The following is a 27170-nucleotide window of genomic DNA, read 5'->3' on the forward strand; positions in this document are numbered from 1 at the left end:
GTGAGGAAAGGACACCATATTCAACAAATGGTACTGGCATAATTGGCAAGCCACATATAGAAGAATGAAACTGGATCCTCATCTGTAACCCTATACAAAAATCAAATTAAGATGGATCAAATCAAATACTTAAATCTAAAGCCTGAAACCGTAAAATTTCTAGATGGTACATTGCAAAAACCCTTCTAGACATTAGCTTAGGCAAAGACTTCATGACCAAGAACCCAAAAGCAAATGCAACAAAAACAGACCTAAATAGATGGGACTTAACTAAAAAGTTTCTGCACAGCAGAAGAAATAATCAGCAGAGTAAAAAGATATCCTACAGAGAGGGGGAAAATCTTTACAATCTACATCTGACAAATGACAGAATCTACAAGGAACTCAAACAAATTAGCAAGAACAAAACAAACAATTCCATTAAGAAGTGGGCTAAGGACATGAATAGAAAACTCTCAAAAGAAGATATACATATGGCTAAAAAACATATTTAAAAAATGTTCAACATCACTAATGATCAGGGAAATGCAAATCAAAACCACAGTGCAATACTACCTCATTCCTGCAAGAATGGACATAATCAAAAAATCAAAACATAATAAATGTTGGCATGGGTGTGGTAAAATGGGAACACTTTTACACTGTTGGCGGGAATCTAAACTAGTACAACCACTATGGAAAACAGTGTGGAGATTCCTTAAAGAACTAAAAGTAGATCTACTATTTGAAACAGCAATCCCACTATTGGGTCTCTATCCAGAGGAAAAGAAGTAATTATACAAAAAAGATACCTGCACACAAATGTTTATAGCAGAAGAATTTGTAATTGCAAAAATATGGAACTGGCCAAATGCCTGTCGATTATCCATCAGCGAGTGGATAAAGAAACTGTGATATATGGAATACTACTGAGCTGTAAAAAGGAATTAAATAATGGCATTCACAGCAACATGGATGGAATTGGAGACTATTATTCTAAGTGAAGTAACTCAGAAATGGAAAACCACACATTATATGCTCTCATAAGTGGGGGAGGATGTAAAGGCATAAGAATGATACAATGAACGTTGGAGACTCAGGGGAAAGGGTGTGAGTGGGGAGAGGGATAAAGTCTACTTATTTGGTGATGGGTGCACCAAAATCTCAGAAATAACCACTAAAGAAATTATTCATGCAACTAAATACCACCTGTTCATTAAACACCAATAGAAATTTCAAAAATAGCATTAACAACATAAAAATAAGTTTACTGTTTTTAAAATCAAATGAAATTAATCTGTAAAGAGACAATGACTTACCATCACAAAATATACAGAAATAATTACACAGAAATTAATAATTCTGTATTTTATTAATATACAGAAATACTTATTGCAATGACTCTATTGCAATAAGTATTTTGTTTCCCAAAGGTAATTTCACTCAAAGGGAGACATTCACTTGTATGAATATTGTGTATCTTGCTTAAAATAAGTGTTATGACTGTGTAGTTATACCATTTACATTCCCTTTCAAGACAGAAAAACTGTATACATACACAAAATAGTTAAATAATATTAACCTAAGACCAAATGACAAATTTACAGTAAGGAGAGCAAAATTTTGGAAACAGACATAATTGTGGAATGGCATCCTCAAGGAAAATTTATAGAATAGGTAGAATTTGTATCTTGCAGGCATACAAATTTAGGAGAAAAAAAATCACAATCAAATCCATTGACGTAAAGGAGACAGCTTTTTCAGTTAGAGCAGACACTTTGGATGGAAATACAGTTTGGAAGTGCAACTCAGAACAGAATTAAGGACCACATTGTCTGATGTCACTTAACGCCAAGGTAGAAGTTTTGAGACTTTATCTTTTAGGCAGAGGAAAAATTAAATTGAGGAGAGTTGGGATATCATGAAGAAAGCAACTTGGAAGAAATTGGTAGAACAATGACATAAAGGATAGAATTTAGACAGAAGAGTCTAAAGAAAAGATGAATTTTTTTTTTTCTGATAAACATACCACTGACACATAATTGATAACTAAAGCTAAAAGTTTCTTATAGGGAATATCTGATCTGTAGCACTTTAAAAATTTATTCTCAATGACTGGCTCCCTAGCATTCAGTGTATAAATGGAATGCCTCTTCTAAAATCAGTTATTAAGAGATGCAACTTACTTTTTTAAGATTATACAAGCCATAAATATGGTCAATCACTGCCTCAGATAATACATATTTGATTTTCATACACTATAATACTATAATGTACTATAGTCAAATATATGTGACACTGAAAAAACCACATTAGTTCTCTCTACAGTTCGCATAAGCAATAACCAATCACCCCTTAATAGTGCTAATTTTTGTGGCAAATTATACATAATAAGGATTTTTTTTACTTTAACTATTTTAAGTGTACAGTTTAGTGACATATTCACACTGTTTTGCAAATATCATTACCAACCATCTCTACAACATTTTTCATGTGCTCAGATTGAAAGTCTATATTTATTAAATAATAACTCTACATTTTTACCTCTCCACAGCCACTGGTAACCACTATTCTACTTTTTGTTTCTATGAATTTGACTATTCTAGTTAACTCATAAAAGTGGAATCATAAATAGTTATTATTTTATGATTGTCATATCTCACTTAGCATAATTCTTCAAGGTTTATCTATGTAATAACGTGTCAGAATTTCATTTCCTTTTTAAGGCTGAATATTATTGTTATAGTAGTTCCTTACATATTCTGGAAATTAGTTACTTATCATATGTATGATTTCCAGATAGTCTCTCCTGTTTCATGGATTTCCTGGTCACTGTGTTGATAATGTCTTTTGATGCACAAATATTTTTAATTTTGATGAAGTTCAATTTATATATTTTTTTCTTGTTGACTGTTCTTTTGGTGTTTTATCCAATAAGTGATTGTCAAATACAAGTTAATCAAGCTTTTTATTTATATTTTATACCTAGAGTTTTATAACTGTACCTCTTACCTTCAGGCCTTTGACCCATTAATGTATTTGTTCTTTATTGAGTAAAGGTTCAACTTTATTCTTTTGCATGTGTATATCCAGTTTTCCCGTTAACATGTGTTGAAAACACTCTCCTTTCCCCATTCAGTGGCCTCAGCACCATTGTCAAAATTTTTTTGACCATATATGTAAGGGTTTATTTCTGGGCTCTGTACTGTGTTCCATTGGTCTTTATGTTTGTCTTTATGCCCGTACATCACTGTGTTGATTAGTGTAGCTGGTATAGTAAGCTTCTTAATCAGGGAGGCAGTAAACCTCCAACTTTGTTCATTTTCTAGATTGTTTTTGCTACTTTGGGTCTCTTGAGATTCTATATGGAGTTAGGATGAATTTTTCTATTTCTGCCAAAAATGCCATTGGAGTTTTTATAGAAATTGCATTGAATCTGTAGATCACATTGTGTATTGATTTATTTATTATTATTTTTAATATCAGGATCTCCCTCTGTCACCGAGGCCAGAATGCAGTGGTCCCATCATGATTCACTGCATGGTCCCCAAGTTCATGTAATCCTCCTAACTCTGCCTCCTTAGTAGGTGAAACTACAAGCATGTGCCACCACACCTGGCAAATTTTTTTGTAATTTTTGTAGGCACAAGGTTTTGCCATGTTGCCCCGGCTTATCTCAAATGCCTGGGCTCAAGCAATCTGACTGCCTCAGCCTCCCAAAGTGCTAGGATTACAGGTGTGAGCCACCACACCCAACTGAGTGTGTTGATATCTTAAGAATATTAAGGTTTCCACTCCATAAGCAAAAGCTATCTTTCCCTTTATTGATGTCTTTCTTAATTTCTTCTCTTCCAATTTGCATGACTTTTGTTTCTCTTTTTAGCCTGATTGCTCTGGTTTAAAATTTCTAATTGTCAAATAAAGTGGTAGAAGTGGGCACCTTTCCTTGTTCTTGTTCCTACAGGAAATACTTACATTAAGTGTGATAGTAGCTCTTGGTTTTCCATATACTACCTTCATTGGGGTGAGGTAGTTTTCTTTTATTCTTAGTTTGTTGAGGGTTTTTTAAAGTTTTGGGCTATACATTTTAGTCTTCAATCCATTGTATTAGTCTGTATTCATGCTGCTGATAAAGACATACCTGAGACTGGGAAGAGAAAGATGTTTAATAGACTCACAGTTCCACGTGGCTGGGGAGGCTTCACAATCATCGTGGAAGCCAAAAGACACTTCTTACATGGTGGCAGCAAGAGAGAAACAGAGAGCCAAGCAAAATAGGTTTCCCCTTATAAAACCATCAGATCTCATGAGACGTATTCACTACCAAGAGAACAGTATGGGAGAAAATGCACTGCACATTTGTTCACAGATGTGTTAACTCTAAGCTGGGTTTTCACTTACTTAGACTATTTATCTTCCTGTCTATAATTTTTCAAGACAGATTATTGCACATTCACCTGTTATAACTACAGACTGTCACTTTTCATATGAATTACAGCACGTTGGAAATTAACAAAATGGCTTTTGCAAATAATATCTTAGATGAGGCAGGCAGGGCAGGCCCCCATGATTCAATTATCTCCCACTGGGTTCCTCCCACAACATGTAGGAATCATAGAAGCTATAATTCAAGATGAGATTTGGGTGGGGACACAGCCAAACCATATCATTCTACCTCTGACCACTCCCAAATCTTATGTCCTCACATTTAAAAACCAATCATGCCTTCCCAACAGTCCCCCAAATTCTTAACTCGTTTCAACATTAACTCAAAAGTTCACAGTTCAAAGTCTCATCCAAGACAAGGCAAGTCCCTTCCGCCTGTGAGCCTGTAAAATCAAAAGCAAGTTAGTTACTTTCTAGATACAACGGTGGTACAGGCATTGAGTAAGTACGTCCATTACAAATGGGAAAAAATGACCAAAGCAAAGGGGCTACAGGCCCCATGCAAGTCCAAAATTCAGCAAGGCAGTCATATCTTAAAGCTGCATAATGAACACTTTTGATACCATGTTTCTCATCCATGTCACACTGATGCAAGAGGTGGGTTCCATGGTCTTGGGCAGCTCTGGCCCTGTGGCTTTGCAGAGTACAGCCTCTCTCCCAGGTGCTTTCACAGACTGGCACTGAGTGTCTGAGGCTTTTCCAGGCACACAGTGTCAGTGGATTTACCATTCTAGGACCTGAAGGACAGTGGCCCTCTTCTCACAGCTCCACTAGGTGATGCTCCAGAAGGGAATCTGTGTGGGGGCTCTGACCCCACATTTTCCTTCTGCACTGCCCTAGCAGAGGTTCTCCTTGAGGGCCCTATGCCTGCAACAAACTTCTATCTGGGCATCCAGTCATTTCCACACATTCTCTGAAATCTAGGCAGAGGTTCCCGAACCCCGATTATTGACTTCTGTGCACTCACAGGCTCAACACCACATGGAAGCTGCCAAGGCTTGGGGCTTGCACCCTCTGAAGCCACAGCCAGAGTTCTACATTTGCTCCTTTTAGCCACAGCTGGAGCAGCTGTAAATGCAGGGCACCAAGTTCCTAGGCTGCACACAGCATGGGGAAAACATATTCCCCACTAGGCCTCCAGGTCTGTGATGGGAGGGGCTGCCGTGAAGATCCCTGACATGTCCTAGAGACATTTTCCCTATTGTCTTGGCAGTTAACATTGAGCTCCTCATTACTTAAGCAAATTTCTGCAGGGGGCTTGAATTTCTCAGAAAAAGGGATTTTCTTTTCTATCACATTGTCAAGCTGAAAATTATTTGAACTTTTATGCTCTGCTTCCCTTATAAAACTGAATGTCTTTAACAGCACCTCTTGAATGCTTTGTTGCTTAGAAATTTCTTCTACCAGGTACCCTAAATAGTCTCTCTCAAGTTTAAAGTTTCACAAATTTCTAGGGCAGGGACAAAATGCTGCCAGTCTCTTTGCTAGAACATAACAAGAGTCACTTTTGCTCCAATTCCCAACAAGTTCCTCATTTCCATCTGAGACCACCTCAGCCTAGACTTTATTGTCCACATTGCTATCAGCATTTTGGGCAAAGCCATTCAACAAGTCTCAAGACTCTAGGAAGTTCCAAACTTTTCCACATTTTCCTATCTTCTGAGTCCTCCAAACTGTTCCAACCTCTGCCTGTTACCCAATTCCAAAGTCACTTCCACATTTTCAGATATCTTCAGCAGTGGCCCACTCTACTAGTACCAATTTACTGTATTAGTCCATTGTCACACTGCTGATAAAGACATACCCAAGACTGGGAAGAAAAAGAAGTTTAATGGACTCGTAGTTCCACGTGGCTGTTGAGGCCATGGCAGAAGCTGAAAGGCACTTCTTACATGGTGGTGGCAAGAGAGAATCAGAGAGCCAAGCAAAATGAGTTTCCCCTTATAAAACCACCAGATCTTGAGAGACTTACTCACTATCATGAGAACAGTATGGGAAAAACTGCCCCCATGATTCAATTATCTCCTACTGGGTCTTTCCCACAACACACGGGAATCATGGGAGCTACAATTCAAGATGAGATTTGGGTGTGGACATAGCCAAACCATGTCATCCTTTTTCAGTTAATTTTTGTATAAGGTGTAAGGAAGGGTCCAGTTTCAACTTTCTGCATATGGCCAGCCAGTTCTTCCAGCACCATTTATCAAATAGGGAATCTTTTCTCCATTGCTTGTTTTTGTCAGCTTTGTCAACACTTCTCAAAAGAATACATACATGAGATCAACAAACATGAAAAAAAGTTCAACATCACTTATCATTAAATGCAAATCAAAACCACAATGAGATACCATCACATGCCCATCATAATGGCAATTATTAGAAAGTCAAGAAACAGTAGATGCTGGTGAGGTTCTGAAGAAATAGGAATGCTTTTACACTGTTGGTGGGAATGTAAATTAGTTCAGCCATTGTGGAAGACAGTGTGACTATTCCTCAAACATTTAGAACCAAAAATATCATTTGACCCAGCAATCTCATTACTGGGTATATACCCAAAGACATATAAGTCATTTTATTATAAAGATACTCACATGCATATGTTCATTGCAGCACTACTCATAATAGCAAAGACATATAATTAACCCAAATGCCCACCAACAATAGATTAGATAAAGAAAATGTGGTACATATACACCATGGGATAGTATGCAGCCATAAAAAGGAATGAAATCATATCCTTCGTATGGCCATGTATAAAGCCGGAAGCCATTATCTTCAGCAAACTAATGCAGGAGCAGAAAATTAAACACCGCATGTTCTCACTTATAAGTGGGAGCTGAACAATGAGAACACATGGACACAGGATGGGGAACAACAAACACTGGGGCTTGTCAGGGGAGTGTGGGTGTAAGGGAGGCCATAAGGAAGAATAGCTAATGCATGCTGGGTGTAATACCTAGGTGATGGATTGACAGGTGCAGCAAACCACCATGGCATACCTTTACCTATGTAACAAACTTGCACATTCTGCACATGTACCCTGGAAATTAATAAAATAAAATTTTTTAAAAATTAGGTACTATAAGTACAGTTTTACTACATGGACCTATTGCAAAGTGGAGAAGTCTGGGCTTTTCGTGTAGCCATTATCTGAATAGTCTATATTGAGCCAATTAAGTAATTTTTCATTTCTCACCACCCTCCACCTGCCTCACTGTTCTGTCTCCAATGTCTACTACTCCACTTCCTATATCATGTGTATGCATTATTTAGCTCCCACTTATAACTGAGAACATGTGATATTTGACTTCCTGTTTCTGAGTTACTTTGTTTAAGACATGATTGTTTAAAACACGATTTTTTTATGGCTGAGTAGTATTCCATGGTGTATGTATATGTGTGTGTATGTGGGTGTGTGTGTGTTTGTGTGCATATTTTAATCCAATCATCCATTGATGGACATTTAGGTTGATTTCATATATTTGCTATTGTGAATAGTGCTTCATGAAACCTATGAGTGCAGGTATATTTTGGTATAATGATGTATCTTCCTTTAGGTAGATACGCAGTAGTGGGATTGCTGCACCAAATGGTAGATCTATTTTTAGCTCTTTGAGAAAGCTACATACTGATTGCCATAAAGGTTATACTTACTTACGTTCCCACTAACAGTGTGTGTTCCCTTTTCTCTGCATCTTTGCCAACATCTGTTATTATTTGTCTTTTTATTAATAGCCATTTTTACTGGTGTAAAATGGTATCTCATGGTGGCTTTAATTCACATTTTTCTCATAATTAGTAATGTTGAACATTTTTGCATATGCTTTTTGGCCATTTATATGTCATTTTAAAAAATTATCTCTTCATATTACTTGACCACTTTTAATGGGGTTATTTGAGTTTTTCTTGTTATGACTGAGATGTTTGAGTTCCTTGTAAATTCCAGATATTAGCCCATTTGCCAGATACATACTTTGCAAATATTTTGTCCCATTCTGAAGATTCCCTGTTCACTCTATTGATTCTTTCCATGGCCATGCAGAAGTTTTTTACTTAAGTCCCATTTGTATATTTTCGCTTTTGTTGCCTGTGCTTCTGAGGTCTTAGTCACGAATTTTTTGCCGAGGCCATTTTCCTGTGTTTTTTTGTTGATTATCTGCCTCAATAATTTGCCTAGTGCTGTCAGTGGGATGTTGAAGTCCCCTACTATTATTGCATTGCTGCCTAGCTCTTTTCTTAAGTCAAGTAATATTCGTTTTATAAATCTGGGTGCCCCAGTGTTTGGTGCATATATATTTAGGATTGTTACATCTTTTTGTTGAATTGATTTCTTCATGATTATATAATGACATTCCTTGTCTTTTTAAACTGTTGTTTATTTAAAGTTTGCTTGATCAGATGTAAACATATCTACTCCTGTTTGCTTTTGTTTTCCATTTAAATTGAATATTTTTTCCACCCCATTAACTTAAGTCTCTAAGTGTCTTTATCAATAAGGTGTTTCTTGTAAGAAGTGTATGGTTGTATCCTTTTTTATATATATATCCATTTTGTCAGCCTATTTCTTTTAATTGGCATATTTAATTCATATACAGTTATGGTTATATACATAACCCATATACATGAGGTCTTATTCCTGTCATAATATTAATTGTTATATAGCTACTTTGTAGCCTCATTTTTGTAATCATTTTATAAGACTTTTGAGTTTTATACTTTCAGATGTTTTTATTATGGCAAGTATTGACCAAATTTTGTATCCATGTTTATAACTTCCTCGAGCATTTCTTGTAAGTTTGGTCTAGTGGTGACAGATTTTCTCAGTGTTTGCTTGTCTGCAAAAGACTTTATTTCTTCTTCATTTATGAAGCTTATTCTGGTAGTATACACAAGCCAGGGTTTACAGATTTTTCCTTAAGCGCCTTGAAAATAAAATCCCAATCTCTTCTGGCTTGTAAGGCTTCCGCTGAGAAGTCCACTTTTAGTCTGATGGGGTTTCCTTTATAGGTTACTATATGCTTTTCTTTTGCTGATTTTAGGATTTTTTTCCTTCATATTGAATTTAGACTGTCTGATGACTATATGTCTTGGTGAGATTGTTCTTACAATATTTTTCTGGAGTTTTCTGAGTTTCTTGCATCGAGATACCTAGATCTCTTGCCGGACTAGGGAAGTTTTCCTTAATTATTTTCTCAAATAGTTTCCCAGATTTGGGGTTTTTTTCTTTGCCCCCAGGAATACTTATAATTTGTAAGTTGGGACATTTTACATAGTCCCATACTTACCAAAAGCTTAGCTCACTTTTTAATTCTATTTTTTTTGTTTTTATCTGACTGGATAAATTAAAAAGTACTGTCTTCAAGCTCTGAGATTCTTTCTTCTGCTTAGTCTAGTCTATCATTGAAGATTTCATCTGTATTTTGCAATGCCTTCAATGAATTTTCCTTTTCAGAAGTTTCTTTTTTTAAAAAATCTATCTCTTTGGCAAATTTATCATTCATATTCTGGATTGATTTTCTGATTTATTTGTATTGGTTTTCAGCTTTCTCTTGATTCCTGTTGAGCTTCTTTAAAATCAATATTTTGAATTCTTTTTCTGAAATTTCATGTATTTCATTTTGGTTAGGAACTACTGCTAAAGAGTTAGTGCAATGCTTTGTGGTGGTTACCATATCACCCTGTTCTTTTATACTTCCAGAACTGTTCCATTGGTTCCTCATCATTTGAAAAGAAAAATATCACATCTTCTTATTTTTAAATTTACTTTTATTTGGACAGGACTTTTTTCCCCTTAAGATGTGAATATAACCTATTTTGAATAAGATCATTAGGCTTTGAGTCTGAGTGTTTTCAGTGGCAAAGACTCTATGAATTTTTTTCATTATAGGTAGCCTTAGTGTGATTTTCTCAAGTGCCAGTTGTCATAGCAATGTTCTAGGGGTGTGAGCAGGCTCACTGCCTCCTTTGGAGCTGGGGTAGCAGAGGTCTCCATAAGCTTATCTGCACTGGTGTCAATGGATTTTGTATTGGATTGTGCAGTTTAACCTACAGGCCAGTACGTGGCACTTGAAGGAGGTAAGAGCCAGTGGTGGTGGTGGTGGTGGTGGTAGCAGATGGGTTTTTGCTTTATATTTCCTTATCAGGAGAAGGCCTCTGGTGCCTCAGGCAGTGGGCTGGTCTGTGGAATACCCAGTGGCCTGGGCTTTATCCTCAGCACCATGAGGAGGGTGAAGTTGGGCAGAGCTGGACCAGGCGGGGCCACCCTCAGATATCCCAGTGGTGGATACAAGCACTAACCCTGACAGAGATAGTGGAGGAGTGATGTAGGCGCTCTATAATTTCCTTGGTTATAAACAGCCTTAGTGTGGTGACTTGCTCAAATGCCAGTTGTAGTATTAATGTACAAGGCAGGTGAGCAGGCTCAGGGCCTCCTAAGCAGCTGGGGTGGTGTGGGTGATGATGGTAGCAGAGGTTGCACAAAGCACATTTCCTTCCCGAGAACTGTGCAGTTATGTCAGCAGTTGTAATGGGCTGAGCAGGTTGACCTGCTGGCCAGCTGAAGGCACTGGCAGGTGACAGGCAGCTGGGATGGTGGTAGTAAGGTCTATGCTTGATCTTTACCAGCAAGGAGAAGTAGTCTAATGTCCCAGGGAACGTGCTAGACTGTGGAACTCCCAGGGGTTCTGATCCCATGCTTTGCCTATGACGTGGGTAATGGGGTAAAATTTTGATGGGGCTGCATCAGGCATGCCCTTACTCAGGCTCCCCAATAGCAGGTGCAAGTGCTAGCCCTGATGGGTGATAAAAAGCAGTTCTCAGGACACTGGGGCAATATTAAAAGGAGTGGAGAAACCTCTGTCATTCCAAAGAGCCAGCATGGGAAATGAGGAGTGGCTTGGGCTCCAAAATTTAGCAGGTGGCAGTGAGACCTGCCTTGCTTCCTGGGTCACCATCCTGCAGAGCTCCCTCCTGAAGCCTACTACTGGCAACAAGCTGAAACAAATAGCTAAGTTACAAGCAGAACATCTCAGATTGCAAAACTGTCCCACGCTGAAGACTTTCCTGGCTGGGACAAAAACTGGGGCTCCCACATGGTACCCTTCCTAGTCTGGTCTTGCAAAGGGGAGGTCACCCACCTCCTGCATGTACACTGTAATCCCATACCACTCTCTCTTCTCAGTTCTGGCGATGGGGACTCCTCTCCTCTTTGGGACTAGATCACAAATCTCAGTCTGGAGACTTGCCCAGCTAGTGACTGCTGCCCATGTGGCTTACAGATTTCAGTAGAGACTCCTATAGTTAGGATATTTATTGGCCACCTTCTATTGGAGCCAGCGTCTGGAATGCATGCAACACAACTTCCTGCTGTTACCCCTTCTCAAGGTCTCCCCACTGCTCCCAACATCAGATCCAGCGATTGGTAGGGTCAAGGAGCTCCCGCTTGGCCTAGATTACCTACCTCCCCAGTGGGAATGTGTATGGTGGAGACCCTTTCTCCCCGTCTCATGCACTGGGGACTCACTCTCAATTTTCCACTCAACCCACAGCCCAGGCTGCTGCCACCAAACTCATCAAAGTATCTGGAGTTTCTTTTGCTTTTATGTTAATCACCTGTGTTCCTTCTTAGATAAAAGTTTACAGTGTGAATCTCTACACACTATTTTGCTACTTCCTCGTGAGTGAGGCATGCCAGCAAAGCCCCTAATTTGCCCTCTTTAAAAAAAAATTACCTCTGTCTTCTAAGGTTTTTTTGAGAAATTTATTAGTTATCTCATTGAGAATTCCTTTTATGTGTCAAGTTGCTTTACTCTTCTTGCTTACAATATTGTCTCTTTATCTCTGACTTTTAAGAGTTTATAATGTGTCTTGATACGGTTTTTCAGCTATTTTTGTTCAAATATTCTTCCTGCTCTTTTCTCTCTTTTTCTTCTGAGATTTTTGAAATGCATATGTTTGTCCACTGGATGTTAGCCCGTAAGTCCCTCAGGCTCTATTCATTTTTCTTTATTCTTTTTGCTTCTCAGACACAATAATTTTAAATGACCTATCTTTAAGTTCACTTATTCTTACTTCTGTTTCTTGAGTCTCCCATTGAATCCCTCTACTGAATTTTCAAATTGTCATTTTATTTTCAGCTCAAGAATTTTTATGTTTCTTTATTATAATTTTTTTTTTACTTATTTACATTATTTCTGTTTTTATCTTGGCTTTAGCATAAGACAGCTATGTTATTGTCTTGTAAGTCAGATCTTTATATTTCTACAGGAAGAGTATCTGGAGATTTAATTTGTTATTTTAAAATTGACTTTGTTTTTATTTTTTTCTGTTTCTTTATATGCCTTTTGATCTTTTGCTGAAAACTGGGTTTTTGAAAAAACAGGCACCTTCCCTGTCTTTGAAGACTGGCTTCATCCATTAGACCATCACGCATTAGCAGGTCATGTTCTGTGCCTGGGATCACCTCAGCATAAAGGCCTGATGTATTCTTGGGCATTTCTAGGGATGTGTGCTTTCTGGATGTGTGAGTGTGTGTGTGTGTGTGTGTGTGTGTGTGTGTGTGTGTGTGTGTGTGTGCGCGCATTTGATTCCCCAAATACATGGCCCAAATTCACGGCCCAAATCATGTTTCCTTTTAGAAAAACCCAAAGAATACAGTAGACTTAAACTGTGTTTAAACAACACTGCAGGACATTTTTTTTAAAAAGGACAGATTCCATAAAAATTTTAAATTGCCTAGATGATTTATTGATGCCTTCTGTAGACCGCAAAAAGTCATAGACAGCACACAACTCATAAAAAGTTAGGGTACAAGCCTGACTACCAGAGAATGTACACATATATTTTAAGAATCCATAATTGTATTCAACAAAGGTTAAGTGCAGTTTTTATTTTAAGTAATGATACCTAGGTATTGAATTCTATTCTCATGCCTGTAAAAGTATTTACGGTTCTACACCTAAAAGCCATGTAACTATAACTTCTTTATAAAACTCTTGATAGTTGGCAAGACTAAATCATATATAACATAAACATATAGTATCTGGAATTATTATATTTGGGAAAAAAGTCTTGATCAAAAGTGCTAACGAATTTGTATAAAAATAATTATGGTATCTTGAGATTTCATTGACACTTCAAACTACATTGGAGTCGGGCACGGTGCCTCACACCTGTAATCCTAACACTCTGGGAGGCTGAAGTGGGTGGATCACTTGAGGCCAGGAGATTGAGACCAGCCTGGCCAACATGAAGAAACCCTATCTCTTAAAAAAACACAAAAATTAGTTGGGCATGGACGCGCATGCCTGTAATCCCAGATACTGGGGAGGCTGAGGCATGAGAATCATTTGAGCCTGGGAGGCAGAGGTTATGGCGGGCTGAGATCACTGCACAACTGCACTTCAGCCTGGGCAACAGAATGAGACTCTGTCTTTAAAACATAAACAAACAAACAAAAAACTGCATTGGAGTGCTAAACTCATGGGAGGGAGAAGTCAAGGAGAAAGATCGATATGGAAAACCCATGTTGTTTTTTACAGAAATATTAAAAGTTGCCTGAAGGATTTTATCCAAAATAACACAGAACTGTACAAAGATACCTAGTAAATAAGAAGCTGTGAAGGTTTGTTGCTATGAAAACCGCATCTGACTTCACAAAAATTGTATCTGTCAAGGAGTAAATCATGTAAATATATAATCAGAGATACAAATAATTCTCTATCTCATAATGGCAATTTTCTTGTAATAAATCCTAGCAAGACTGTTTTCATTTATTATAGTCTGTGCTTTCTTGTTTCTATTGCAGTTTGGAAGCTTTTTGTTGAGGCTTAGTGGTAAAACTGGTGTTGCATTAACTTGGCTTCCTGTATCTAAATGTATGAAACTATGTAAGTTGATTTTATCACAAAAAAGTATACCTCTCATAACAAAAAAATGTGGAATGTATGACTATTTTAATTAATCATTTTTCTTCCCATTATTATAATGCCAGCACTTTCTTAGCTTTACTCTGTGAACCCTTGAAATTGTGGAAGTCTGTGTTAAAACTTGAAAAAAAAAACAAATTGGGCTGCATATTTTAGCACCATAGAATGTTCACAGTAGAACTAGCCTTATTATGGTTTAAAATGTCTATATCAATTTAAATAAACCACTAAAAATATAAATTTAATTTATATTATCTGATATAATCTGTGGCACAGACTACACAATTACATACTTACATGCATATCCTATAAGTAAATGTTCAACCTCATTTTCTGACATAATTACACTCCCAAATTTACTGATTTTTAAAATTCTCATACTCTTTTTTAAAAAGAGAAAAATAAGAACTTTACACATACTAAACAAATGCGTAGTATAGTAGTTAAACGCATCAGATTAGATGTCAGACAGATCTCGGTTCAAACTTTAAATCTACTATTTATTAATTATGTGACCTTGTCCCAGTTACTTTACATCTCTAAACATCAGTTTCCTCATATGTAAAATGGGAATAATAATAGTATCAACCACAAGGGTACAAGATAAAATGTGATAATGCACTTACCACATTGCTTGCCATATGTTAATTATTCAATAGGAGTCAGTTGCAAGTATGGTAGTTTTATTTTAGTATTATTGCTATAATCCAGTATTATTTTTATTACTAACATTATCACCCTATTATTATGCTATTATTGTCATTTTCCTTGAAAAGGCATTGAGAAAATGACTAGTGCTAAAATATAATTTTCAAAAACTTAAAATCATGGCTTTCATGCAAATATAAAATGACACATTTTATGTATGTAACAAAATATCACACGTACCTCATAAATGTGTACAAATATATATCAATTAAAAAATTTAAAAATATAAAATGAACATGTGTTAAACATTTCATGTGATTCATAGATAAAGAAAACAATTATAAGATGTTAAAACAGGCCGGGCGCGGTGGCTCAAGCCTGTAATCCCAGCACTTTGGGAGGCCGAGGCGGGCGGATCACAAGGTCAGGAGATCGAGACCACAGTGAAACCCCGTCTCTACTAAAAATACAAAAAATTAGCCGGGCGCGGTGGCGGGCGCCTGTAGTCCCAGCTACTCAGGAGGCTGAGGCAGGAGAATGGCGGGAACCCGGGAGGCGGAGCTTGCAGTGAGCCGAGATCGCGCCACTGCACTCCAGCCTGGGCAACAGCGTGAGACTCCGTCTCAAAAAAAAAAAAAAAAAAAAAAAAAAAGATGTTAAAACAAGTTCAAAAGGTACTTAGAATAAAAGGTACTTAGACAACTTTGAATACTGAAATAATTTCTCAATAGATGCAAAACTAGTTGAAATTATATAATATAACAATAAAAGATAATCTTTGGGAGTCATTATTTCTACATTGTGGAAATCAATTCTATTGCTATCAGGCAAAATGAATTTGTATTGTTATAGAAAAAAATCACAAGGAAACTCAGTTTTTTACAACTTCCACACACACAGAGTTATAAAATAGGCTTGTCAGTAGAAAGTAACTTAAAGGGGCTGGGTGCGGTGGCTCACGCCTGTAATACCAGCACTTTGGGCGGCGGAGGTGAGTGGATCATAAGGTCAGGAGATCAAGACCGTCCTGGCTAACACGGTGAAACCCCGTCCCCACTAACACACCGGGGCCTATCATGGTGGGGGGGGGGAGGGGGGAGGGATTGCATTGGGAGTTATACCTGATGTAAATGACGAGTTGATGGGTGCAGCACAGCAACATGGCACAAGTATACATATGTAACAAACCTGCACGTTATGCACATGTACCCTACAACTTAAAGTATAATAATAATAAATAAATTAAAAAATAATAATAAAAAAATAAAAATAAATAAAAAATAAATTTTAAAAAATTAGCCAGGCGTGGTAGCGGGAGCCTGTAGTCCCAGCTACTCGGGAGGCTGAGGCAGGAGAATGGCGTGAACCCGGGAGGCGGAGCTTGCAGTGAGCCCAGATCGCGCTCCACTGCACTCCAGCCTGGGGAACAGAGCGAGACGCTGTCTCAAAACAAAACAAAACAAAACAAAACAAAAAAAAACGCACTTAAACACTTAAAGGTCCACACAACCTCTATGGAATCAGATAATCCTCATTTCCATGCGTTGAAGAATTTTTCTGATGCTATTTTTTTTTTTCTGCTAAAACACTTTTGGCATACCCAATTGCTTATGATAATAATTTAAAGTTTTCTAAAACCATCACATTGGTTGGGTTAGGGATCACTATTGCTATAATGTTAATGAGAAAATTGAGGCACATAAATCAAGCAAATGATTCCTAGTTACTCTAAGTGGGAAAATAAGACCATGACTCATTCTCTTGACTTCCGGCTCAATTTCATTTCCATTAGAATATATATACTTACATTCAAAGTAAGGGGAGACAGAAAAGCAAAAGACAAACAAGGAAGAGAAGTAATGCTATTTTAATTTGAATATGCGGTGACTACTTTTGTCTTTAATAACTGTTCCTGTGTGTCTTTACAGATGATACACATCTTTACAGATGATAACCATATTATCAATTAATTTTTCTTCAGAAACTTCAACATTCCCCAAACTCCTCTTCTTAATTAAGCAATATCCAGATAATAATAATGTTAACCAGATTTTGAGCATTAGTTACCATGCCCATGCAGAAAAGTCTTGGGTCTTTGGATGCAAATTTATGAGCAAATCCTTCTATGAGTTTCGGTTCATGATTCATCTGTGTGTGTACCCTGACTGTCAGCTGAGTGAAGCATCAATTAACAATAGCTATTGTTTTGAAGATTTGGCTTAGCCAGAGCATGCAGCTATGGATTTTCTGGTTCTGACTTTTACCATAACATCTGAATTTAAAGTGATATGCTACATGACACTCGATGATATAGAATTTAAGTTGTCTGAGTTATTGCTGATTTCAGATACTATTTTTAAAATTCTAGATGTGAGACCGATTTCAGATGGAAGCTGAAATCAGATGGTTTAGAATATCATTAAAGATATACAAACAGTGGTTAGAGGGGGTAATACAAATATATCAGTGGAAAGTGATAAATGAAAATCTCCTTTGTAAAATAAATATATTTCATTAGACTTTTACAAATAGGCCAATGTAAAGTCAGGGAGCATTTTTGTGTATAATTATATGAGTTTTCTTCATTGTTCAATTTTTAGATTTTAGTGTTATGTATTTTTAAAAATAAGCTTCAAAGGTTAGGAAAGAATTTCTAGAAAATATGTTAATTAATATTACTTACTGTATTATTTTTCATTTTGCTTACTAAAGAGGTTTGGGGATAAGGAGTTAACTTCAGATTAAAATAGAAAACAATAAACCTTAACTCCACTGAAGATAAATAAGAACTCTCAGCAGGGAAAAACACAGGATAAGTCTATAACCATTCTATCTGCAAATAGTATTAAAACCAAAGTAGTACATTTCATACAGCAAAAATAGAAAGGCAGTTATATTCAGGTTTACTTTAAAATGAGTTCTCATATAAAAGAGGCATCTTATGTATAACTTTGACAAATAAATAATAAAAGAAAAACAAAAGCTCTTCAATCAGACTACTAAATGAGAGGAGACATTTTTTATATCATGCCAGGATCACAATATGTGAAATTTCCTCAAAGTTTATCTGAGTACTTATTAATGAAGTGCATGGTATCTTGGAAAGGGAAACTTGTTCAATATGCTTTGAGAGACACCTAGTGGCTGAAGGTAATTTTGTCATGTACATAGCCTTAATATTATCCAATCTATACTTAATATTTGTATAAAGTGTTTTTAATCCTGTGTTTCAGATAGGTATACATTTTGAGAATGTCTATTATTTTCAATTGTAACTCTATTGGACTTTTCCTCCCAATTGTCTTTCTAAATCCTTTAAGGTATGATCCAAAAAGTGACTCATGGTCAACTGTGGCACCTCTGAGTGTTCCTCGAGATGCTGTTGCTGTGTGCCCGCTTGGAGACAAACTCTATGTGGTTGGAGGATATGATGGACATACTTATTTGAACACAGTTGAGTCATATGATGCACAGAGAAATGAATGGAAAGAGGTATTCAACTTAAAATATTCAAATTACTATATTTCAGGTTTTAAAAAGAATATATTAAAATATATTTTCAGAATTAATTGTATTCTCTTCTCTAGGCCCTTACAAGATCTTTTAGTGAAATTTATAGTCTGTGCTCTATTTATATCTTAGAGAATTACTAGTTGATCTAGTTGATATGATATGACATGATAGTTGATAGCAGGAGCCATCAGTACTTACATAAAAGAAGACAGACCATTCTCTTGACTTCATGAAAGCATTCCCTTTAAATAAAATAAGCGAATCCAATCAAATACTTCAGTAATAAATAAATAAAATAAAGGATTTTACCATGGCCAACGTTTTATGTATATGTTGTGACCTGAGAACCAAAGGGCAACATCCTCTTCCACAAATATCTGCCTTTATTATTGGCTGGCACCCAGGAGAAAAGCCTTCAATCTTTGCCATATAGAAACTGTGTAGACTGCAATACTCCTAAATTCTTCAGTCAGTCAATAATTTAGTAAACAATAAGGGACCAGAATTAAAACCTCTCAAAAGTGCTGGGCGTCTATTAGAAATAATTTCAAGGAGAATGCAAAAGATAGCATTGAAATGGCATCTTTGAGATGTTAAAGGCAAATTTGACCCTTTTGACTACTTTGCCAGTGATAGCACTAGATTTATTCTAAAATATTTAATAATACTTTGTCAATTAAATGATGAGTTAACAAAAAACATAAAGTATGATTAACTCTTTACCATCTCCACAAACAGGTAAACCTTGTATTTGGTATCTAACTTCATCTTCCCTTCTGCTGACTTCATGCTACTCTGTATTCTACAGGGTACAGCTGGCTATTGCTCTAAGTAAATTAGTGTTAATGTAATGACAGCTGATAATGAGATTTTAATCTCTCTCCTCCAATAATCTGACTCATTAAGACTCAAAAACCCTCAAATGCTACAATGTAGGGTAGCTCCTATTTTATCAATGCTTAGGACCACCCAGAAATAGAAGGAAAAAAAATAGCATGCAAGGTGTTAGGTCAAATATAATAATCAAGATGCTTGACCAGCTTGTGGGATTTACTTTTCTGAAGATTGTAGGCAAGTAGCTAAGAGTCCTAGATTATATTTCTGGCTGTGTCACTGTTTCATTGTGTGATCTTGAAAAGAGTGAAAGAGAACTAACAGATGGTGGAATTATAACTACTAAGTGCAAATTGTTATTCATTATTTCAACCATCACAACACAAAAACCTTGACGTGTTAGTATAATTAGCTGTAATTTTTCAAGTGAGAATATTATCGGAGAGATGAAATTTACTTAAGATCACCTGATCCTCAATCTCAGGTTTTTACCATTCTGAAGGCTGTGTTTTTTCCACCACACTACACTGTTATCTGGGCTGCAGATTATCTCATCTTTAGACAAGGTGATGTTAGACCAAAATAAGTAAGGACTTCTTCAACCATATTGAATATAATATTTTATATTATGCTAAAATCAGAGTTCCAACAGTGTTTTGTTTCTTGTTTTGTGTTTTAGGAAGTTCCTGTTAACATTGGAAGAGCTGGTGCATGTGTTGTAGTGGTGAAGCTACCTTAAAGCTATCTATTTTTATCAAATGGAATGAAACTGGATAATTTCAAGAAACTGAGTAGGACAAAGGGAGAAAGAAATACATGTTCTTTTTCCTACAATTAATGATCAGACTGGAAAATTGTTGTATTGTTTTAATTTGTAGTTATAATTGCTTTCATTTGTGAAGCCAAAACTTTTTAAACGTGAATTACATATGAATTATTAAGCATATGTGTTATCGCAGCTGATAATATAAAAGGAAACCCCGTAGTCTAGATACAGCCCCATTACTACAAAATGCTAAAATATTTAATGAAAACTGGTGATGATGATGTTCACAGTGTGCAGGTTATAAAAGCATTAATACATTTCAAGGTAAGAGCCTTAGAAGTTAAAAACATTTTCAGTTTTTTTTTTTTTTTTAAACATACTCTTATTATCTGGAACATAGAAATATAAAAGGTAACATCTGAAGCTTAAAATAGAAAATCTGATTTTTAGTAAGCCATTATTCTCCTATTCAGATAATATCCCAAAGAGCTAAACAATTCCTCACGTTTACCAAGAGGAAAGCTTTTACTGTGTTGAAGCTAAAAAAAAAAAAAGAAAAAGAAAAAACAGCTCTTTGACAAAATTTGTTATGTTGATCGCGGTATGTCAAAATTTTTACAGGTTTGCTTATCTGCCAGAGCACACATATAAATTTGGTATTTCTTAACATTTTTCTCATTAGATTTGTTACCAGTAGAATATTATTGTAATTTCATATACACAGCCTATACAATGAAATAATGAATATTTATCATATTGATACAAACTGTGACCTCAGCTACAGAGTGTCAGGGCTTCACTTGTATAGAATGTAATGTTCTCCTCAAGCATTTATGTTAACTCTATGAACACATATCGTTAAGTTAAACAAGTTTTCAAAAACAAAACGATTTTTAAAGTACATTAAAATTGAGGACATTATTCAGTGTTAACACATGGGAAAACCAAAATAATCAATAAGCTTGGTCAAATACGATAGTTATCTTTTTTGTACCAGTACATGCTTTTCTGTTACTGTTATATTATCCAGTAGAAAATGTTAGGATATGTGTGCTATACAAAAAAAAAAAAAAAAAAAAAAGACTTTTTAAGTTTTAAAATAACAAAAATGGCTAGTTGAATAGTATTTTATGTGTAATGCTTCCATTTCTTCCATTTAATTATACAACTAAGATGAAATATTGAAAAACCCTTTATGAAAGTAACTTTTCAAGTAAATGCACAATTTTAGAATTTCTACAATAAGTTCTTTTAAACAGACTTTTTATTGTGGATTGTGAAATCAAAATCTGGAGAAATGCTTACAAAATATACTACTAGCTTTTAAGTTTTAAGAAAGAACAATGTAAGTTGTACAAAGGTATTTGTACTTTGACAAATTGAATTTAAATAAACTTTATTTCCTCTCCTTATGGTGTGGCTTTAGAATATATCAAGTACAACCTGAATGGATTTTTTGATTTTACATTTCCTATATCACTAAAATACTTAAACACAAAATAAAATTCCATTTATTTATTTCTTCTTACACCTGCCGTTGTCTCTAATTCTAAATAGAGAGCTATAGAGCTATAGATTTCTGCAGTTCTAGAGGTGAAGATAGAGACACGGAGAGGCTGTGAAACACACATACAGCCCTGTTAGGTCTTTTGAATTCACACCTTATTGAAATCAGTGTAGAAGTAGAGTTACCTAAACCTTTATCGCCAATGCACAGCTTGGCCTGTTAAGTTAAATGGGGGTGTCAACCAGTGGAAAAGATCAAAGGACCTTTTGCAGCCTAGCTTGCCAATCCTCTAGTAACAACTAGGTGTTACCAAGAGGCAGACTGTGTCTAGAGTCATTCATGGAGAAGAGGAAAGTAAAAGTTGAATACTGTCTTCTCAATGGCATAGCTGGACTTGACTGTACTGACTCGTAGAAGAGACATGTATGTTTCCCAGGGCTACCACTTCATAGCTGCATTTAAAAATGGTGTTCAGGCCACTATGGCTGCTATGGTTTGAATATTTTTTTCCCTCGAAAACTCATGCTGAAACTTAATTCCTAATGTAGCAGTATTGAGAGGTAGGGCCCTTAAGAGGTGATTGGGCCATGAGGCCTGTGCCCTCCTGAATGGATTAATCCATTCATGGATTAATGGATTATCTTAAGAGTGGGGGACTGGTGACTTTGTATGAAAAGGAAGGAAGAGTGACCTAAGCTAGCATGCTCAGAGTGCATATGCCCCCAAGTCATGTGATGCTATGTGTTACCTTGGGACTTACCTGACAGCTCTTACCAACAGGAAGGCCATCCCATATATGGCCCCTCAACCTCAGATTTCTCAGCCTGCCTAGCTGTAAGAAATTAATTATTTTTATTTGTAAATTATCCAGGTTCTGTTTTAAGCCTCAGAAAATGAACTAAGACAATGCCCTAGATGAGCTGCCAAAATCTGAGCAGATGTGAGCCATCAGAATAGAGACCTGCAGAGGCCCAGGGCACTGAAACATAACTGTGCTTGTCTCAGTCAAACTTTGTTGGGAAAAGGAGGAGCAAGAGTGGGCCCTTGTTGCCATGCTTTAGCAGAGATAACCTATCAGGGCTAGTTTAAACAAATACATATAGGAAAGGGAGTTATTTATATATTCTTTCAAGAGTATAAGGGCTCACACATTTACTATACTCAGATCTGAAAGACAATGTTGCTGCTTCTTGATTTTTTTTCTATAATCACTATGGCCATGTTCAGGATTCCCTATTCTGCAACTCTCAGCATGCATCATGATGATTCTCTAACACTGTCTGCTACTTTCCTGTATTTCCACAGGGCATGCAAGAACTTCCACAAAACTTCTATACCACACAGAAGCTGAAGGAAACTCTGGGGCACTAAATGCAGATCCTTTCTCTGCACAACAATGCCACTTACCTGTCTGACTCAGGTGTGGCTGTTGTCCTTTTTTGATATGGAGGGAACACTGAAAGACAGTTTCCTTTTGGAGTTCCAAATGCAATATAGAAAAAAAACCTCTGCGACTCTGGATTTTATTTGAAGTTCTCTGACAAGACTCCTACCTTGAGATCTTAGTCTAGGTAAAGGAAAAAAAAAAAAAAAAAGCCATGAAACACATATGTCCTAAACTGTCATCATTCTATGTCTACTTTCTCCCAATCACATCACCTCAGGTAGAAGGGACAGATTTTTCAGTTGCTATTTCTCTTCGTAATGAACTTTCTTTACATCCTGTCCACATTGCTAGAGACACTAAGTCCCAACCTAAATGATGGAAGGAGCATCTCCCCTCTCTTGTCTATGGAAGATATCACATGAACTACCTAATTTGCAAGCATGGATCTCCATATTTCAAAGGAGAGTTTTTAAAATGCTTTTAAAATTTCAAATATCTCACCATGATGAATTATGTGTAAGGTGATAATATGTTTAATTAGCTTGATTTAATCATCACACACTGTATACATATACCAAAATATATTGTACCCCATAATATATATAATTATGATTTATGAATTACAGTAATATTGATAAAAGTGTTAAAACTCTTTCTCTCTTGACAATGCTTGTTTTTCAGGATTATGGCCTGCTACAGACTAGGAAAAAGTCCTGCTCATGTTGCTAAATGTTTAATATTGACACTCACTTTTGTTTTCTGTCATAATCCTAATCCCTTCCCTTAACACACACACAGAAACACACACACACACCTACACACACACAGAGCACATGTAAACAATGAGGGAAATGGGTACATATAGCTAAATATGGGGAAGGTTATAAATGGATAAATATTAAAAAATAAAAGCACATTAGTATTTTTCAGATATTAGCCCCTTGACATAAACATCTATTAAAGATCTACTGTGTTTAGGACCCTAGTGGTATACACTAATTAAAACTAAGTTTATGAAATTTGTACAAAATCCAAGTCTATAAAATTTGGATTATATTTTAAGTGATGGAGAATCAGAATTAAATGGCCTCACCTATACAAAAGCTACCTGAGTTTGCCAAATTTACATTTCATCTAAGGCCATGGAGACCTTCATTTAAATAGCCCTGTTTCATATGTTAAATTCAGTTTATAGCTGTGTGGTTAAAAAAGTCTAACTTGACAAGAGCTAATTATATCTTACCAGAATGGGAACACATGAATTCTGGCCATCAAATCACAACTAGTCTTATTTTAAAATAAACTAGAAAGATAATATCATATGGAGATCTTTGAAAGCCGTATCTTCACAAATCCACTTATACTTGTTTCAGTTTTGCCAAGTCTGCATAATGAGATGAGGCTGAAAAGCCAGTCAGGCTGAGAAAGTTCATATGAATTCATAGAACCATCCTGGCTAATCCAATGCATAGCAACTTGCCCAATTGAGAGAAGGTCTGAGTCAGTAGATACAGACAATTCTCCTCCTCTAAACTATAATCTCTCGCATGAGTTTTAGTTTTACTCATTATAGTATCCTCAGTGTCTGTCCAGATTCTAATACAAAATTGATATTCAGTAAATAATTGTGGAAAAAATGAATGAATAGATTTTTGATGGCATCAAAGACTGGGTATTTTATGAGAATGGGATTCAAATAACAGCACTGGAAACATGGCCAAATAAGTAAAGGCAGAGGTCTGTCTCTCTGATACTATCCACAAATATATACACACATGAAAAACACAGAGAGATGAGATAAAATAACATGAAATTTAGGTACATAGCTACGCTCCATAGAAATAAAGGCAAATCTCCAGATGCTAGGAATCAGAGAGAACTTAACAAAACAATAATAAACTCAGATGGCAATAGAGATCATCTTGGAGTTAATGAACTTAGTTATATCCACTAAGGGCAAAGATTTTAACACCCATGTGTAGACAAGAATCATTAAGACATGGTCTTGAGACTTCTCCTAGGTGAAGAGAGCCAGGAACATCCGGAAATGGACACTTTAAGTACTTAAAAATTCACTGGGGAGGGAAAGTAGCAGATGAGGCACAAATAAGAAGATAATAAACTGGAGGGAAGGTCTGAGTACACTACACAGAGTACAGCACAAAACGTTTAATTATGGGAAATATATATTAAAAAAAAGAGGAGTAGAAGATAGAATGAGATGATCACATTTGAGATTCTTCACATTTAAAAGTACATTGGTCTTGCAAAACTGACTGAAGTTTATATGGGAAAGCAAAACACCCAAAATAGTCAACACAAAATTAAAGAACAAAATTGGAGGACTGGCACAACCCAACTACAACTTACTATAAAGCTACAGTAATCAAGAGAGTGTGAAACTGGCAAAATAATAGACAAATAGATCAATAGCACAGAATGGACATCTTAGAAATAGACCCACATAACTGTAGTCAACTGATCTTTGACCAAGGGCCAAAGGCAACACAATGGAAAAAAGATGGGCTTTTCAACAAATGGTGCTGAAAAACGAGACATCCATATTTAAAAAATGAATCTAGACAGACATTTCACTCTTCATGAAAATTAACTTAAATTTGATCACAGATCTAAATGTAAAATGTAAACCTAAAATCTCCTAAAAGATAACATAGGAAAAACTTTAGATCACCTTGGGTTTGGTAATAACTTTTTAGATACAACATTAAAGACACAGTCTATGAAAGAAAGACTTGATAAGCTGAGCTTCATTAAACTCAAAAACTTTGCTGTGTAAAATACACTGTCAAGAGAATGAAAGGAGAAGCCACAGACTGGGAACAAGTATTTGCAAAAGGCATGTCTGATAAAGGACAGTTATCCAAAATACACATAGAAATCAACAATAATAAAACAATCTGAACAGACACTGTCTTAGCTTGGGTTTCCGTACCAAAAATATCATGGACAAGTTGGTTTATAAGCAACAACAATTTATTTTGTGTTTTAGACTGCCAATTTCTCTTTGTATCTTCACACAGTGAAGAGCAGAAAGAAGGACGTTCTTTCAGGATTCTTAGAAATGTATTAATCCCATTCATGATGGTTCTGCTCTCATTTAATCCTAATTACCCTCCAAAGGCCTCACCTTCCAATATCATCATGTTGGGGGTGGGAACAGTTTCAACATAGGAATTTGGGGGGGCACAAACATTTGGTCCATAAAATTCAGCTCCTTAATCCCCCCAAATCATGTCCTTCTCATATGCAAAATACATTCATCCATTCCAATAGTCCCAAAACTCTTAACTCTTTTCAGAATCAACTCAAAGGCCTAAATTCCCATGTTTCATCTAAATATCTAAATCAGATATGGGTGAGACTCAAGGTATGACTTATTTTACAGCAAATTTGCCTTCAGCTGTGAACCTATGAAACCCAACGTTAATTTGCTTATAAAAATATAACAATGGGACAGGCATAGGAGAGAGTCCCATTCTGCAATGGAGAAGTAGGAAAGAAAAACAGGAGTGACAAGTCATAAGTCCAAACTATAAGGGAAACTCCATAAGATTTTAAGGCTCAGGAATAAACCTCTTTGGCTAGATGCTCTGCCCTCCAGGCCCAACAGGGTTGGAGGTACCAACATCAGTACATACTGGGGCAGAGGTCTAACCTTCTGGATCCACTGGAGCAAGGGTTCCCAACTTTTAGACCCTCTCGAGTGATGGTCCTGTTCCCACAGCTTTGCTTGGCAAGGGTTCAGTTTCTAAGGCCCAATGTTTTATGATACTATTTATATTAATGTTCAGAATAGGAAAATCTACAGAGACTTAAAGTAGATTAATGGTTTGCTAGGGCTGGAGATGAGGGCTGGCAGGAAATAGGAAATGAGTGACTGTTTAGGTTTATGGGGTTTCTTTTCATGGTAATGAAAATGTTCTAAACTAAGATTGTGGTTATGGTTACACAACTCTATGAATATAATTTTCAGAACATGGATTCTAAAATTTCAGTGGATGAATATTATGCTGTATGAATTTATATTTAAATAAAAATATGAAAAAGTAAAAACCATACCATGTCTCACATTGCAGCCCCAAGGATACTTTTTCTTTTCTTTCTTTCTTTCTTTCTTTTTTTTGTTTTGTTTTGTTTGGAACA

The 27170-nt window shown here is 36.2% G+C and overlaps 1 protein-coding gene across 1 annotated transcript in view; it reads left to right on the forward strand.

The window, feature by feature from the left end:
* Positions 1 to 21524, forward strand: part of KLHL4 (kelch like family member 4) — a 167942-nt gene extending 146418 nt beyond the window's left edge. The window contains exons 10-11 of the mRNA XM_005594074.5: positions 18320 to 18491; positions 20026 to 21524. Of these exons, the coding sequence (XP_005594131.1) occupies positions 18320 to 18491; positions 20026 to 20085 (232 nt within the window). The 3' untranslated portion in view covers positions 20086 to 21524. The remainder of the gene's footprint in view (positions 1 to 18319; positions 18492 to 20025) is intronic.
* Positions 21525 to 27170: the final 5646 nt, after the last annotated feature.

This window comes from Macaca fascicularis, chromosome X, assembly GCF_037993035.2.
Source record: "Macaca fascicularis isolate 582-1 chromosome X, T2T-MFA8v1.1".
Lineage (NCBI taxonomy): Eukaryota > Metazoa > Chordata > Mammalia > Primates > Cercopithecidae > Macaca > Macaca fascicularis.